Below are 15,153 nucleotides of genomic sequence, written 5' to 3' on the forward strand. Positions count from 1 at the left end.
CCGGGTGTGTGTGTGTGTGTGTGTGTCAATATCTGATTTTATTTTATTAATTTATTGAAGAGGTATTGTATAGTGTGTTGCTTCTAGATCCCCAAACCCCTGAAAACCACGAATAGTGCTCGTGAGTGGTCTCATTCTGGCGTGCACACCAGGGCTTTGACCCATCTAATATTATAGGATTATAATTAATTTAATTAAAACGCCTGCATTTGTAATATAAACAATGCATAAAGATTTAATAGCTGCCTTTGTTTAATATAAAGCACTAAGTGCATATTAATTATCTATACATAGGATTATTTGCTTTACGTTTATCGGTGGCTGGATTAAATTAAACTATTCAGAGAGTGGAGAGGTAAGTGTGGGCCGGGGGGGGGGGTAGGGTAACTACTCCATATTAGCCTAGCCTAGCCTAGCCCGTGAGCACTCGGATAGATAGCGCTGCTGCGCTGTCTCCAGCTTGGGCAGGACACCACCGAGCGGCCTCAACGTAGAGCACGAAATCCACAGGTTTGTTGCGAGTTAATCAGCACCGACGTACGTGTAATACAGCATTAACGCCACAGTAGCAGTAACCTTACAGGGCGTGTAACAGCGTATGGCCGTGTTTTCTGTGACAGGGCATCTAAAAACACTAAAAATGACAGCCACAAAGCCACAGAGCATGCTCCGAGAAGCCTCTCGTCAGGTCATCGCCGGTGGATCCGCTGGTAAGTCCAACCATGGTTTAACTTTTAATGATTTTTAGACGATTTATTGAAATCCCTTGACACTTCTGAAAGCGTGAACGTAGCGAGGTGAAAGCAGCATCGCTACACGAAAAGCACCGACGCACTTCTCCACTACTTTCTCATTAAGCTACTAACTGTTTCTCGTTGTCCGTGGAGCCCAAAGATTTTCTTGTGCTGCCAAGATAATTCCCACCCTCCTCAAATGCTGAATTTGCACACCGGGACATAAAGCCAATTGTGCGCATGCGCGCAACTGCTAATCAACTTAGCTTTCAGCTTTAATAAATTGCTGAACGATATTATTGCTGGACAAGCTTATTCAGTACCAGTTTAGACAAAGAAATTAGGTAAATGCTCATTTTGACATCACTGTTATTAAAAGTATAACTTCCATGCAAGTTGTTTTCTGTCACTATTTGTTTTCCTTAGATATGTAGTAGGCTAATAGTCTTGGAGATGCGCGTTATTGATTGGCTCCCAGATCAAAATCTGCATTTGTTTATCAGTTGAGTAACATTTTCAAAATAGAAACTCAGTAGAGTGATGATATTCTTCTTAGTGAGCACTCCACTGAAGGATGGAGAGAGAGGCAGACTTCCATTAAAGTTGCTAAAAGTTATGTTACATTAAAGGTGGATATGAGGAGCAGTGAAGTATGCACATCTGGTTACAGCAGTTTTGAAATTATGCTGATTTTTTTCTAAGACTGTTTGCCTAAGATCGGCAAGGTTAAATGTGTTGAAGTCCAATCTGTCAGTTTTACACCAGCAACTCTCAGATATTTCTGTGATAAACCTAGAAAAAGCTGAAGCTGAAGAAGTTAACCGTTTTTAACGTCTTCAGAAGTGCTTGCAAAAAAAAATACTCAAATTGGTTTTAAATGGTGCTAATAAACTCTTTATTTTTCCAACATATTAGAATTCAAAATATTTTTATGGCTTTACTTTATTACTCTAAATACTTTTTGTGCATAGAGAAGATATATGTCGCCTTACCATTACTGTGTTTTAGTATTAGATTATCCATTCTGGATTGTCTCAAATGTTCAAATATTTTAACAGTGTTGGAACTAGAATAGAGTATTTCTAAAGACTCCAAAATGAAACGTAAAGTTTAAACCTCTGGCTACCATGTGAGGGGGAAAAAAAGAAGTTCAAATTGAGTGGGTCACAGTTGCAAAGCGAGAACAAACTAAATAACCTTTAAAGTGTCTTTTGTCTATGGATACAAGACACTTGAAAGATCATGAAATACACACTATCCTTCTTATCATCAGAGACAGAACATGAAGAACTAACAAAAAAACAACTTTTTTAAAAATGTGAACAGCAAACAGCTTTATTACAATCAGTAACACAAATGTCCTTCACTGTGTTCTAAAAACAATTGACAGCAACTCTGAAATGAAACTCAACAAATGCTACATTCATTTTAGTCCCGGTGCTCTCAGGCAACGTCATCACTGAGCGCTCCACACTCGGCGACCTTTGGAAAATCCCAGGGACCTCAAGGCTGTACTATTTACATATTTGTGGAGTGCAAAATGAGTTGTTCTATTTTTGCGTTTTTATGTTTCAAGTTAAATCACTTGGGTTGTGATTTATTTACCTTCATCTGACACCATGATGGAAGTGGGTTGCTGGGTTTGCATAGTCGGGGATATACAGATGGATTCACTGCTTATTTTAAAAGAGGAGATCTTTATAGCCAATTTCAATGTGTCTGGCTAGAGATAGTCACACTTCATAAAAAGAAGGCAATAGTAATTAGTGGTCTTATTATATATCTAATCAAATGAAAGTTAATTAAATTTCACAGTGAGAAGGGATAGTTTACTAACGCTTTTATGGTTTCCTAAAAAAAGTAACGTAGCGTCACTCATCCAAGTGACTTCTTCATTCTCAGCTGACTGCAGGTTTCCCAACCTCATAAACAGCATGTTTGCATAATTGCAAACTAGCACCACATGTTAACAGCTAATTGTTAATCAGTGGTGCTAGATTTCAGTCATTATGCAAATATACTGTTCATTACCATGTTTCAATATTCGATTAGCCTTGTCTCAAAATATTGAAATATTTGATAACTTTGGTGCTAGAACAGTTTTTCCTAAAGACTCTCAAATTAAACAGGGGTTAATTAGGATTTAATTAATTTAACTATATTTATATTTTTGAAAAAAAGAGACTTTAAAGTTCATCAGCTTAGAAAAAGGCTCTTTCTTAATTTTAAATTTAATTATGTATTTAATTTGCTCGTTTATCTCTTAATTTTAAGTGTTATATAAAACTTAGACATTAGAGTCAAACTGGGGTTCTGTCACTTCAGGATTATGAGTTTTAATTCTGTATGAAAGACACCATGCCTAACCAGAAAGGGAGCAGAACTGAGCTTTGTTTTGTCTTTGTCTTGCTTCACAACACTTTCTGAGTGGTGAATGTGAAATGCGTTACATTTGAAATGTTGAAATTGGCCACACACTGGTTGTGGTTCACTGCGTTAGAAACTGTGCGTCCACTGTTCTTTATACTGGTACATTTTTGTGAGATGTGTATATATAAAACTATAGTTTTTATTTTGCTTATATTGTAGGATAGCCAGGGAATGATTTGAACAAATAAGCAGAAGTCTCCGCTGTTGTCAGTGATTCTGCAGTTGCTGGAATGTCTTTGGTTAAAGATTTGCACAGTTAGTCATTGAATTTGAGTAATCATTTACCCTTTAAAAAGAACCACTGTGAAACTTCAGCTTTAGTTTCCATTACTCTTGATGTGCAGCTCACTGTCTGACAGTTTGAACTTGTGGTTTGTGTGGATTTCTGCACTGGATGTGAGGGGGAGAAAAAGAAAGTTGTGGATGCTTTGTTAAAGTCTTTTAATGCATACAAGGATGCAGTCATTCCAACAGAATTTCTTTTATGGCGAAATTTTCATTTTCTAAAAGCTGATTTTTGTCTACATTAACTCAACCTTTAACATGAATATTATATGTTTATTTAGACATCAAGGTAGTTGTGTTCCTCTAGCCATTGTTTGTTTGTAGACTGAAGTGGCGGTTTTGCAGTTGCAGGATTGCTCATTATTTTGCAAAAAAATTAGCAAAATGGTATTTTTTTTTTATATAGACAAACCATTTGGTTTGTCTATATAATGTTATTTTTCATGTTGTTGCTGATGTCCTCCTCACTGACTTTATCTATGATTTATTTTTTGTCTACATATAGTTTTTATCTTAATCTTCCAGTTTAAGAATATATTTCCTAAATATTTAAAGACTGGACTAATATAATATTCACTTTTGATATGCCAAAATATTGTTTGAATCATTCGCAATTTTCTCTCAGTATTTCGGAGCAATATTTACATTGCACTTCCATATTTATATTAATATTGCGTGCAGTATTTATATTTCTTTTGCATTTGTATTGAAACAATAAAAAAATGTAAATTACTTCATCACACGGATTAGCTATAGAGTCAAACCCAGTAACTTTACAAATGCCTACGAAACCTCTTGCTCAACATTATATTCGCCTCCTTTCATCAAAAGATTGTCTTTCGAGGTGAAAGTGAAGCCTAAAACACGTATTCTATTTCATCAGTCTCATTTTTTATGTGCATGCCAATTTTGCTGACTTGCAGTCTTCTGTTATTGGCTAAACTGGTGTTTCAGTTGTCATGCCATTGTTCTTACTTTTTATGTGGTTAAAGCTAAAAGTGAGTAGAGGCCTTTTGTGACCGGTTTGTTCCTGTGCCATATTTGTCATTATCAATTTAAAGGCAAATAAATATATCTATATATCTATATAGATATAGATATATATATGAAATGAGGTGTTATATTATATTATTGCAGCTTGTCTATCCTTGTCGATTCCTCACAAGCCCCCTGGGTCTGACAACCTTCTGTCTTGATTCGCACTCATCTGTGATGGGGGCGTTCAGGGGGCAGAGGGTTATACCAGAAGAGAAAGACCTCACTGTTTTAACTTTTTTGAAAATCTTGATTCTGTGTTAACAGGGAGACTGGAGATAATTTATGTACAACCTGGTCACAGGGCTTTAGTTAAATGCGGTTTGAGCGAAGAAAGCTGTATTTGTCACTCTGTAAAGTGATCTGATTTCAGCTTGGCATTCTAGGTGCAAGCAGCTATTTTTGACCTTTTTATAGGGTCAACACTCTAACTGGGCTCCATTTCTTTGTAAAGACGGGTTGTGAACTTCTTTCCTGTGATAAGCTGACAGTTTGTGGAGTCTGTGTGTCTGTTTCAATATGTTTTTTGGTGAATATCGAGTTTCTGTGAAATACACTTTTTTGCAAATTATTTTGTTTTTAAACAAAACTGAAACATTAATTTCAGTCTCTCCTTCCTCACAAAGTTTAAATCTTAGTCGCGGTTAGTGGGTTTTAGGCCCATCTTTTGAGGAGCAGCATGTACTCTGTATTGTGTGAGGGTGTGTTAAAATGGTAAAAATGGTAAATGGCCTGCATTTGTATAGCGCTTTTCTAGTCCATAGGACCCCAAAGCGCTTTACACTACATTCAGTCATTCACCCATTCACACACACATTCACACACTGGCGATAGCAAGCTACATTGTAGCCACAGCTGCCCTGGGGCACACTGACAGTTAAACAACTGCATTGTTGACACAACAAAATAAGAGAGTAGACAATATTTACAAATGAATCTTATAAAGTAGAAGTTGAGGAAATTGTTCATTGTTGTTACCAGTGCGTTTGCAATAGGTCTACATTCCACATATTATCACAACAGAATTATTATGGTTAGAATTATAAAATAATTCAGTTTAGCTTCCACAGTGGGGTTGCTTGTTTTACTTAGTTTACATTGATAAAAAATGTGGGGTTTTTTTTTTTGTTTGTTTTTTTGTTACAGATTTAAATGTATTCATTCGTTTATTTAATGTAACACTGGTTTATTTGCTTATTTATACAAACTCAACATTAAACTTATCCACCCAAAACTGCCTAATTCTTGTTTTTGTAACATATCTGACTAAAATATACTAAAAGATAAAGAGCAGTATGATTTTACAGCTAGTTTTATTTATTTATTTTAAATTTACTATTGTAAATTAGTAAATTTTTACCAAAATAGGTAAAATGACCATTGTCGTTTATCAGTTCGTTCATATATATATAATTTTATACATATTTTTTATTACTTTTTAATGGTCATTCAAACTTTATCCACAAGGGGGTAGTAGTTGCATGTTATGTTTAGTTTCTTGGTAAAGGGAAGTTGCAACTTTTTAGAGGCCAAGCTTCAGTCACTACCTTTGGATGCAAGGAGACAGTAGCCATTTGTGCTGCATCTTAAAGGCAGCTTAAAAACGTGTTTTCTTATTTGGAGGGGGAACAAGGCATATAGTATAGTAATAATTTCCTTTAAGCTAAAAAAAAAAAAAAAGAAAGAGAAGGAAAACATTGAAAGAGTATAAATATTAAAATAATGCAGTCATTATGATTAAGTACCGAATGGACCAAATATAAAAATAGAAAATCTATCCAGTTACATGCTCTTTGCTGTAATGTTTTCTCAAAGTCCTTTGTTATTTCCTCGGTAGATGCTTTTTTAAAACTCCATGAGTAAATCGATCCGTCTCCAGCAAATGGACTGTGACGACATGAGACAGACGCCCCGCGTGTGATTACTGCAGCTCTCCCTCCAGACTGTCAGAGCCTCGCTCAGACCGCACCGCAGCTCCTTTGATATAATTGGTTTTAAACAGCGGACCTGAAATCAGTCGGGAAAGAACAAATAAAGCCACTTAACCTAAATGTAGGAGAGGAAGAAAAGAGGAGAGGAGGAATCAAATAAATAAAGTCAAACCAAAGTGTGTGCGCATAGGCTACGTGTGTGTGTGTCTTTGCAGTGGTGGGGGTTATCCACTGACAGAGACGCGCAGTTAAGGAAGAGTGTTTTTTCTCCGCGATTCCCGAGCGGCTGCACCAATCACAGCCGAATTAGGCCTAATATTTATTTCCAGAAACAATTGTAGCCTACATGTTTCAGCAGGGCTTTGATTGAACTCCCGGCGGACATGTTGTAGACAGATGTTTAGATGACCTCATGTTTGAAGTAATGTTGATTCTGGATGGGGTGCTTCTTGGCCTATTCCTCTAAATCAGCTCTCTCTGCCTCTCATCATTTTTTCTTCTTTTTTGTCTCAGCCTAGGGCATGTGGCGGCTCACATCACTCATATTTAATATGTGTTTTGGCTTAGATTAAAAAGCACCCTTATACATTTTTTTACTCCGTCTTTGACAGACACATGTCCACCCATGGGGTCGTGGATGGCTTGGCTAAAATGAGCCATGCAGTGCTGAAGGATGACTACTTAACCGGACACGTGTGTTTTCTTCTCTTTAAAAAGAAGAAGCGGGATTTAACACGAATACCTGCTGGAATCTTTCTGTCTGATAGACGAACTGATTTCTCGATCGAAGTGATCTCACACATGAATCCGAGTGAAATTCTCCACGATGTTTCTTTAGGAATAAATTGCACGCTTCAGGGTGTGCAGCATGTAATTAAAGTAACCCCTCATTTAATATGGAAGAAGTACAACACACCAATCAATCCTAAAACAAACACCGAAGATTTATTATCTCCGTTAACTAATTACCTTCCCCGGTAGATGTGAATGATCACAATGCCATAAGAAATTAGCTGAATGCGAACAGGCATCAAGTTTAATGGTAGTCTAATTAATGCACTACAAATGCCTCGCATCCCAAAATAGTTAGAAGCCAAAAGGTTAACTGGCGCTGAGATTTTGATGATCAAATAATGAATGCTTTTGCACAATTTGGCGTCGGTTGATATATTTTAGATCGGTATGATTAGGCCCGAATTAGCCCTCAGATCTTAAATGAAACTTAAAAAAAAATCAGTAAGGTATATTTTAACAAACAAAATGATCCTATAGTCCAAAAACAGCTGTAACATCTCCCAAAAGCATATTGTCCACTACTTACGCGCACAAAGCAGACATCATGGTGATTTTTCGTTTCGAGACAGACGTGAGGAACCTCAGCTTCTTCCTTCTGCGTTAAGAGACAGGGTGCAGGCGGTCGTGCACCCCGACTCCCCGCTACAAGCGTTGCAACTGCGTTTTCACAGCAGTACACGCCTGTGTCTGAAATATTTTAGTTACCCTACATTGAAAACAATCTAAACATCCATTTTCTTCATTTAAAAGTGCATAATCGCTAGAGTAGCCTCGTTGATTATGGTATTAAAGTAGAATTTAACTCTTAATTCCAGCAGCACAATCTTCACTGTTTCACTTTAGCCGTGTCTTCGAGTTAAATGTCTTACAAGGCTTTAGGCTGCATGTGAATCATCGTTATTTTGACAAGAGCCATCAATATTCACTGAAATTTCCCGACTCCGAGTGAGATCGGTCTCTGTCAAACCTTAGAACATAGAGTCCTTAACGCTAAATTCAAAAGTGAACAGGCCTGTAGTCTCTCAGTGTAAAACGTAAAGCTTACGAAATTCAAATGGATTTAAACAATCTCTATTTTTCTTTTTAAATTATCTTTTGAAAAGCATAGTAGAGTTAGGTTAAGGTGTAACATATTCCTGTATCTTACTGATGCATTTAAGACGTTAATCCGTCAGCTGGCAGGTAAGACTATTAAAAAAAAATCCCTATTTAGTGTGTTATGATGTGATGTGACGTATGAGCTCCAGACGCGCTCCCGACGTTATCTTAACGACATGATTTATGAAAATGTTTCACTGGTGGAGTTTCTGGGGGTCAGAGGAGGCCAAGCGTTGGGGAGAGAGCACCCAGAGGAAGGCTGTGTGTGAAATGAGTCCAGCCAAGACGCGAGAATTACCGGATAGTACTTGCTCGAGCTCGCACGGTTACGCGCACGGTTTAAACTTTGAGAGGGAGCCAGGGGAGGACGCGCGCACTGCAATGACTTCTGAATCAGCATTGTTAGTCAGGGAAAGTCCAGCGGGATACATGAATGATACAAAACTGCCTAATTTATGAAACGGCCGCATAAATGCATACAGTGTTCTATTATGCCAATCTTTTGCAGCCATTCTAACACTTAATGTCATTTCGGGCTTTTTAATGCATAGTAAATCTTTGATTTTAATTGATGATAATTGAGCCTATAGTTATTTCCCCCCAAAGCAAACAGCTATAAACATTATGATTGTCCACCACATGCTTTATTGGTGTGTGGGTGACATTAAAGAATACGCAAACTATAGTCTCTTTAAAAAATAAATGTATTAAATTGTGTGTGTGTGTGTGTATGTGTGTGTATGTATGTGTGTGTGTATATATATATATCCCATATACATATTAAATATGTGTATGTGTCTGTGTGTGCACTGCAACTCTGATGTTCATGAGAAAACAAATGTCTGACACTGGTTGTAAATTCAAAGTCTGTGCATGTGTGTATATTAATTCCTCAATGCTCTATTCAGGAAGCGTCCTTGTCTAAGCCAGACAGTGTTTGAAGTTTGAAGTAGTGCGAATGTGATTGAAGCGGATCTCCTATTTTGTGCATGCATGGAAGGTCAAATGCAAAGACCCCACAACATTCTCCTGACATTCTCAGCATGAGCATTCAAGACTGCATAATTCAGCTGTCCCGGTTCTCCCAGTAATTATTTGCTGGAATTGTTAAAACAGTGATTTTGGATGCCGCTATTGCAACAACTTGATTGCAACCAGTTATAGTCAGTCTGATCTGTGCGATGATGCTTCTGTTTATTAAGCATCATTGCACTATTAAGTTGTGGTACCGTGCATACATCTTAGCAAGCCCGGCCTAACAGCCTGCACTCACAGGACATTTATCATACATACAAGTTCTTAGAATAATAATAATAATTATGCTGTTATGGTAAGTATGGATTCAGGAAGAAAATTATGATTGCTCAACATGGGAGGCTTTCTCTGGATCATTGCCTTCTATTTAGAGGTACTTTTTATTAAAAACAGCACAGTGCACTACAGGCAGCTGAATTTTAGATTGTGGCACAAATGGTGTTTCATTGCATCATTGCAATGATTTCATACTGCAAACAGGATGATCACAAAGAGCCTCTACACCTTTCGCCACACGACACTTTACTAGTCAGCGTGCCAGCCGTACACGTCATCATTTTGCACTGTATGTGTGGGGAGCATAAAATAGAATGCTAAACTAGGTGGAGGACAGATGTGTAGGGCCCACTGAGATCACACCAAAATTCAGAAGTGAAAAGTGAAGGCATACATAGAGCAGCACATGGCAACAATAATAAAACTGGGAGGAAAATCAGCACAACAAGCTATGCTTAATTGAGCACTTAGACTAAGTAGTGAAGGGGGCAGAAAGAGAGTGACCTTGTAAGAAATGTTGCATTTACAGTTGTGAGAATCAACTCTGTGTTTAGGTGTGTGTATGTGTGCAGCTGAATTATGCATTCGTGTGAAGGAAATGGCTGTGCGTGTGTGGGGGCTGTGTTTTCATGCCACAAAATGGTCAAGTGTATGTGTTTGTTTGTTTGTTTTTGCGTGTATGTGCATCCAGATGAGAAATTTATGCTGGGAAATGGGATATAATTGCAAGTGTTTGCGCGGACATGCGTGCAAATGCATCCAAGGAAATAGATATACTTAAGTGAGTGTGTGTGTGTTCTGCATGCATCTGGATTATGTTTTCAGATATATTTTTGAGTCTTCAACCTCGCAATTAAGTCACAGTAGAAACAAATTCTTTCTTTGGAGAGCAGCTGTCAGTCATCCCTCCATCCCTCCTAGACCTCCTAGACATTTCTACCTTTAAACTTTATGAAAATTTCCAAATTACATTTTAACATTCTGATTTTTGAGGATTTTGACTCAAGAGCAGCATGTCCTCTGTTTATCCTCTACCACCTTGTTCCCTATGAACACTGACATGTGTTGAAAAGTCTTGAATTGGGCATTTAACCTCCTGCCCTGTAACTCATAGCCACAGTTGGTAGCAGGTCAGACATATGGGCCTGTTCTACTGTGGTAGAGGTAACCACTGGATGGATTCCTAATGCTAATTTTTCAGGCTCACTGACTTTTGATCGCTTGTTTAATAGTTTTTGTTTTGTTACAGGAAATCTTCTCCCCTCAAAAAAGCCAAGGCCACGGCAAACCTCATGTTATTTCAACTGAATTTGATACAAGAGTTCAGATACTGTAATTACAAACCCTCCATGCTCCTGCTGTAAGCACTGAAATATAAATAAACATAATAAGTACTGTCAAAAAAACAAAAACAAAACCGGACAAACTAAAAACCCTGAATTACATGGCTTTTTCTGTGTATATGTATTTGTGTGTGTGTGTGTGTGTGTGTATGCATTGATGGATGTGAGCTTTGTGTGTGTCTGCCCTGTGATTCTCTGGATGAGCTGGAAATTTACAACACAGGTTTTTACAGTAAGCCCTGGCCAAAAACTGTAATTCTTTCTCCCCTTTTTAGCTCTGCAGTTGGGAGACAGGCTTAGCCACTTTGGGTTAACTCTATCAAGATGAACAGCATTTGGGCCAGTGCAGTAATCATAATGTAATTTGTTGTGCTCATGGGCCAATTTGTGTCGTTTCAGGGGACGTATCCCGTGCCTGGTGGCCATGCGAGGAACATGTCTTGGGGCAAGGCTTTAATTAGGGAAGCTCAAATTTATAGACACTTTGTATTATTTCTGATCTTGAGTGGTCGGAGGATGACATAGTTAAGTGGACTCTGGCAGAGGATGAGGAAAAATCTGATAATGAGAAACAAAACGGAATGAAAGGTCATGCTAGGAATTTGTTTACCATTTCATTATCATTTTGAAATCAAAGAGTTCTGCAGTAAAATCAAAGTGGACACAAATGTCACAGTCTGGAAAGAGTTTGTGAAGAACAGTGAGAGGTATGCACCAGTTCTTTTCAATTTATTTGAAATAAGGATAAGCAGCAGAGATGGAAAGGAAGCTGCTAAGTTGTAGAAAAGAGCAGCGAGTTAGTGTGTTAATGTTCATCTGTTGGTTAAGGCTGTGGGTCTGAAGACGGTGCATTCTGAATGTATCTGGTTTTTATTTCTGAGAAAAAGACAGAGCGTAAAACATCTGTTCATAGAAGAAAGAAAACAATCCAGGCTTTTCAAATGTGGGCATTAATTTGCTATTTAATGAGGATTAAAATGTTTTCTTTTTAGAGAACAATGTGGTTAAATTATTTCATGAATATGATTAGTTTTGACTCGTGTGTTGAGTTAAGCATTTTTTTCTTTTCTCATCTGCACTTTTAGTAGTAAAGCATGGTTATGGTAATGGGTTTTCAGGTAATATGAAGGGGGATAACTGTGTGGATCCTTTCATATGCATGTGCAAATGATTTCATTTTACCAGAACTCTCAAAGTCTGAGATATCCTTCACATCTGTGTTTAGTTTGCTGCAGGTGTCACTGGAAATGTTAGTATTACCAGTAAGACTAAGGTGTGCAGCAGACTTTGTCTATATTTATTCTGAAAGGCATCCAAGCTTTCCTTCAGCACAACAATTCTTTAAAATTGTTTCATCCCACTCTGAGATCCAAATCGTGACTCAGATGCGACACAGAGTGTATTTTCTATAGCCCGTGTGAGTTTTAAAACAAGATTTCACACTGAGATGCTTTCAGTAGAACAGAGACCTCACAGGGCGCTGGCCTGGCAGCTCCGCGGTGTTTGAAGCACGTCCAGGGGGAAAGCAGTGGCCGAGAAATGGGACAGAGGACGGTTAAGTTATCAGTGGTCTGACAGTGCGAGCGCTCAGCTGGGCAGCTCTGTAATCAGAGGCTCTAACAGATGCTTTCTCGATAAGAATCCCCCAGAAGCTTTAAAGGAACACACAGGTGGACAGCTGTTTCTATAGCGAAGCACTGATGTTACTGTCTTCAAAAGGAGAATGTGAATCCAACAATAACTATAGCTGAGCGTGTTTTTCAACATGTAACGCTACTCCTTTTCTCACTTACATATTAGCACTGATAATTTTTTTTCCATTGAGCCTATAATTTTCCATATTCTGATTAGAAGTTTTATTTACCTCCATAACCCAAATTTGTGTTTTCCAGGTCTGCACGTGGTTTGTTGAAGTTAGAGGGGAATCAGTCAGAACATTTTCCTGCATCTTTGCCTATACCGCACAAGGCGAAATCTTTCGAGAGCTCCGTTGGTGTTCTGGTCTTTCCTGAATTGCGGTACTCTCGGGTGTGTTTCATAATGGTACTTGGACCGTTGCAGCCTGATATATCACACCCAAGGGAGAAACTGCACTCGGCACCAATCTGTCAGTCCCGAGGCTGAGGAAGGCAGAATGACACAGTCATGCTTCTGCGATTATAGCCCCCCCCCCCACTCGCCATCATATTTAGAATTTAAAGCGAGAGTAGTTTTTTTATGTTGTGTTTTTTTTAATTGTGGGAAAAGTCTTGAGTGATCTTATTTAGACAACTGCGGTTTGGCAAATTTTTGTTTTTATTGTGATTATGTTAAGGTGTTAGTAAAGTATTTTCTGCTGGATTATTTTAGGTCATTCTGTAAGCCGCTGTATAAACAGGAGAAAGTAAGTAGATCTGTTATTAGACCACTGGTTGTTACTACTCTTTATTTTAATAGTTCATTGATATTTACATCGCCTACATTTTCAAATTTAATACATTTATTATTCTAGTAACTGTGATAATGATTAGAACAATATTACTAATTTTTGAAAACTTTGCTTTCTACTTGATACAATAACAGTATGGCTCTTGGTTTTTCTTAAGTGGAAGGGAGACAAGGTAATTACCCTTGGGGCAATTAGAGAAAGGGGCTGAGGGAGTAGCAAAGTCATTTTCTAACCCAAACATCCTGGTCCGAGGGGCCGGAGTGGCTGGACAACCTCCTGGAGGCCGCTGGCTGGCTCGCTGGGAGCCGTTCGCGGGAAAGCAGATCAGGGGTTTGTTTTCTTTCTCTGGAGGCAGGCCTCTGAAACTTCTGCCAGATGAACTGCACCTGAAATGCAGCAGCTCTCCTACTACCGTCAGTAGAGGGAGTGATTTACTGTACTGTGCCAGGCCTGTGTGTATATGAAATGCTTTAGTCAGCTTCATCACATGGTGAGCAGTATGGTAGATCAGGAGAGTTATTTTTCTGCAGCCTCCTTAAGGTGGCTTGACAGTGTTTGTGTGGACCTGTAAACATACACAACCCACATAATATTTAGCTTATTACACTATATGCAGTAAGTTGGCAGTATGCAACAACAGCAGGAGAAATAAATGTGAAAAGCAAATGTGGTTTCTGTGGCTTCACTTTATTTCACAGCATCATCAACCTGTGCTGTACAGTCAGAGTTTCCATTTGTTGGTATTACTCTACCATATAAAGAAGTTTGTCTTTCACTAAAGGAAATATCATAAAGTAGCAATCCCAAAAAGAAAGAAAAATATCAGCGTTAATTATTACTTATTACTTAATTGACCAAACTTACTAGGCATGTCTAACTTTTAATAATTTTAAAAAGAAAAAATAAGATTTTAATAAAATGATGAGTCATTAAATCACAATTAAAAATTATTATCAGTTGTTCCCCTCTGCTATAACTTTACTTTCTTTAATTACATACTGATTAATTAATTACTAACTTACTTATTTCTGCAGCAAAGCTAATTTCATGGCCATTATGATGCCCAAGGGCTGTGTTTATAAATATTAAGAAGTAGCGAGAACCACAAAGTAAGTTACAATATGATACCATTCTGCAATATGATACGTTGCCCATAATAACAATGGTATCAGAGACTCTGTAATACATTTCAAGACAGTTGTCTACTATACATTAAAAATATTTGGATAACTGAAGAAGAAAAATACTCAAAAAAAAAGTGGTTTTTTTTTAACCTAACAGGATAATATTGATAATATTGATAATGCAATGTCATGTCATGGATTGCCAGACATACAAGAGCTTTTCAGGAGAGGGAAGTCCATTTTAACAATAATACCAGAAGGAGGACTTTAAATTTTGTTGACTAATTAATTTGAATTGACTGAAAAATTTACCAAGAGCCAGTGTACCAAACGAGGAGTCAAATCTTCCCAAAATTCATTTTCTATAAGGCTTGGTGAGTTTCTCTGTATCCAATAATGCTAAACTGCAACTTTTGGGATTTTAGTCTTCGTGTCTAACAAAATAAGACTCTTTGATCAATCAGCCTTATGATAAATTATGAGAGAACAGTTTAACTGACAAACAATTTGCAGCCTTTCAGAGAATATCTGGCGTTTTCATCAATTAAAGAATTAGTCCAGGAGATCTTTGACACACTAATTAATAATGATAATAATCATTAGTTTCAGCCCTGGTTGGGACTCTTTAATATTTCAGTT

General features: G+C 37.7%; 1 protein-coding gene across 1 annotated transcript in view; it reads left to right on the plus strand.

Annotated features, from left to right (window-relative positions):
* The first annotated feature begins 402 nt into the window (after positions 1–402).
* slc25a21 (solute carrier family 25 member 21) overlaps positions 403–15,153 on the plus strand; it is an 85,686-nt gene continuing 70,935 nt past the window's right edge. Inside the window, exons 1-2 of the mRNA XM_085257688.1 lie at positions 403–510; positions 621–710. Of these exons, the coding sequence (XP_085113814.1) occupies positions 641–710 (70 nt within the window). The 5' untranslated portion in view covers positions 403–510; positions 621–640. The remainder of the gene's footprint in view (positions 511–620; positions 711–15,153) is intronic.

The sequence above is a fragment of the Mchenga conophoros genome, linkage group LG19, assembly GCF_057382185.1.
Source record: "Mchenga conophoros isolate Kocher_MC1m ecotype Shallow Benthic linkage group LG19, M_conophoros_male_GT1.1, whole genome shotgun sequence".
NCBI classification, from domain to species: domain Eukaryota; kingdom Metazoa; phylum Chordata; class Actinopteri; order Cichliformes; family Cichlidae; genus Mchenga; species Mchenga conophoros.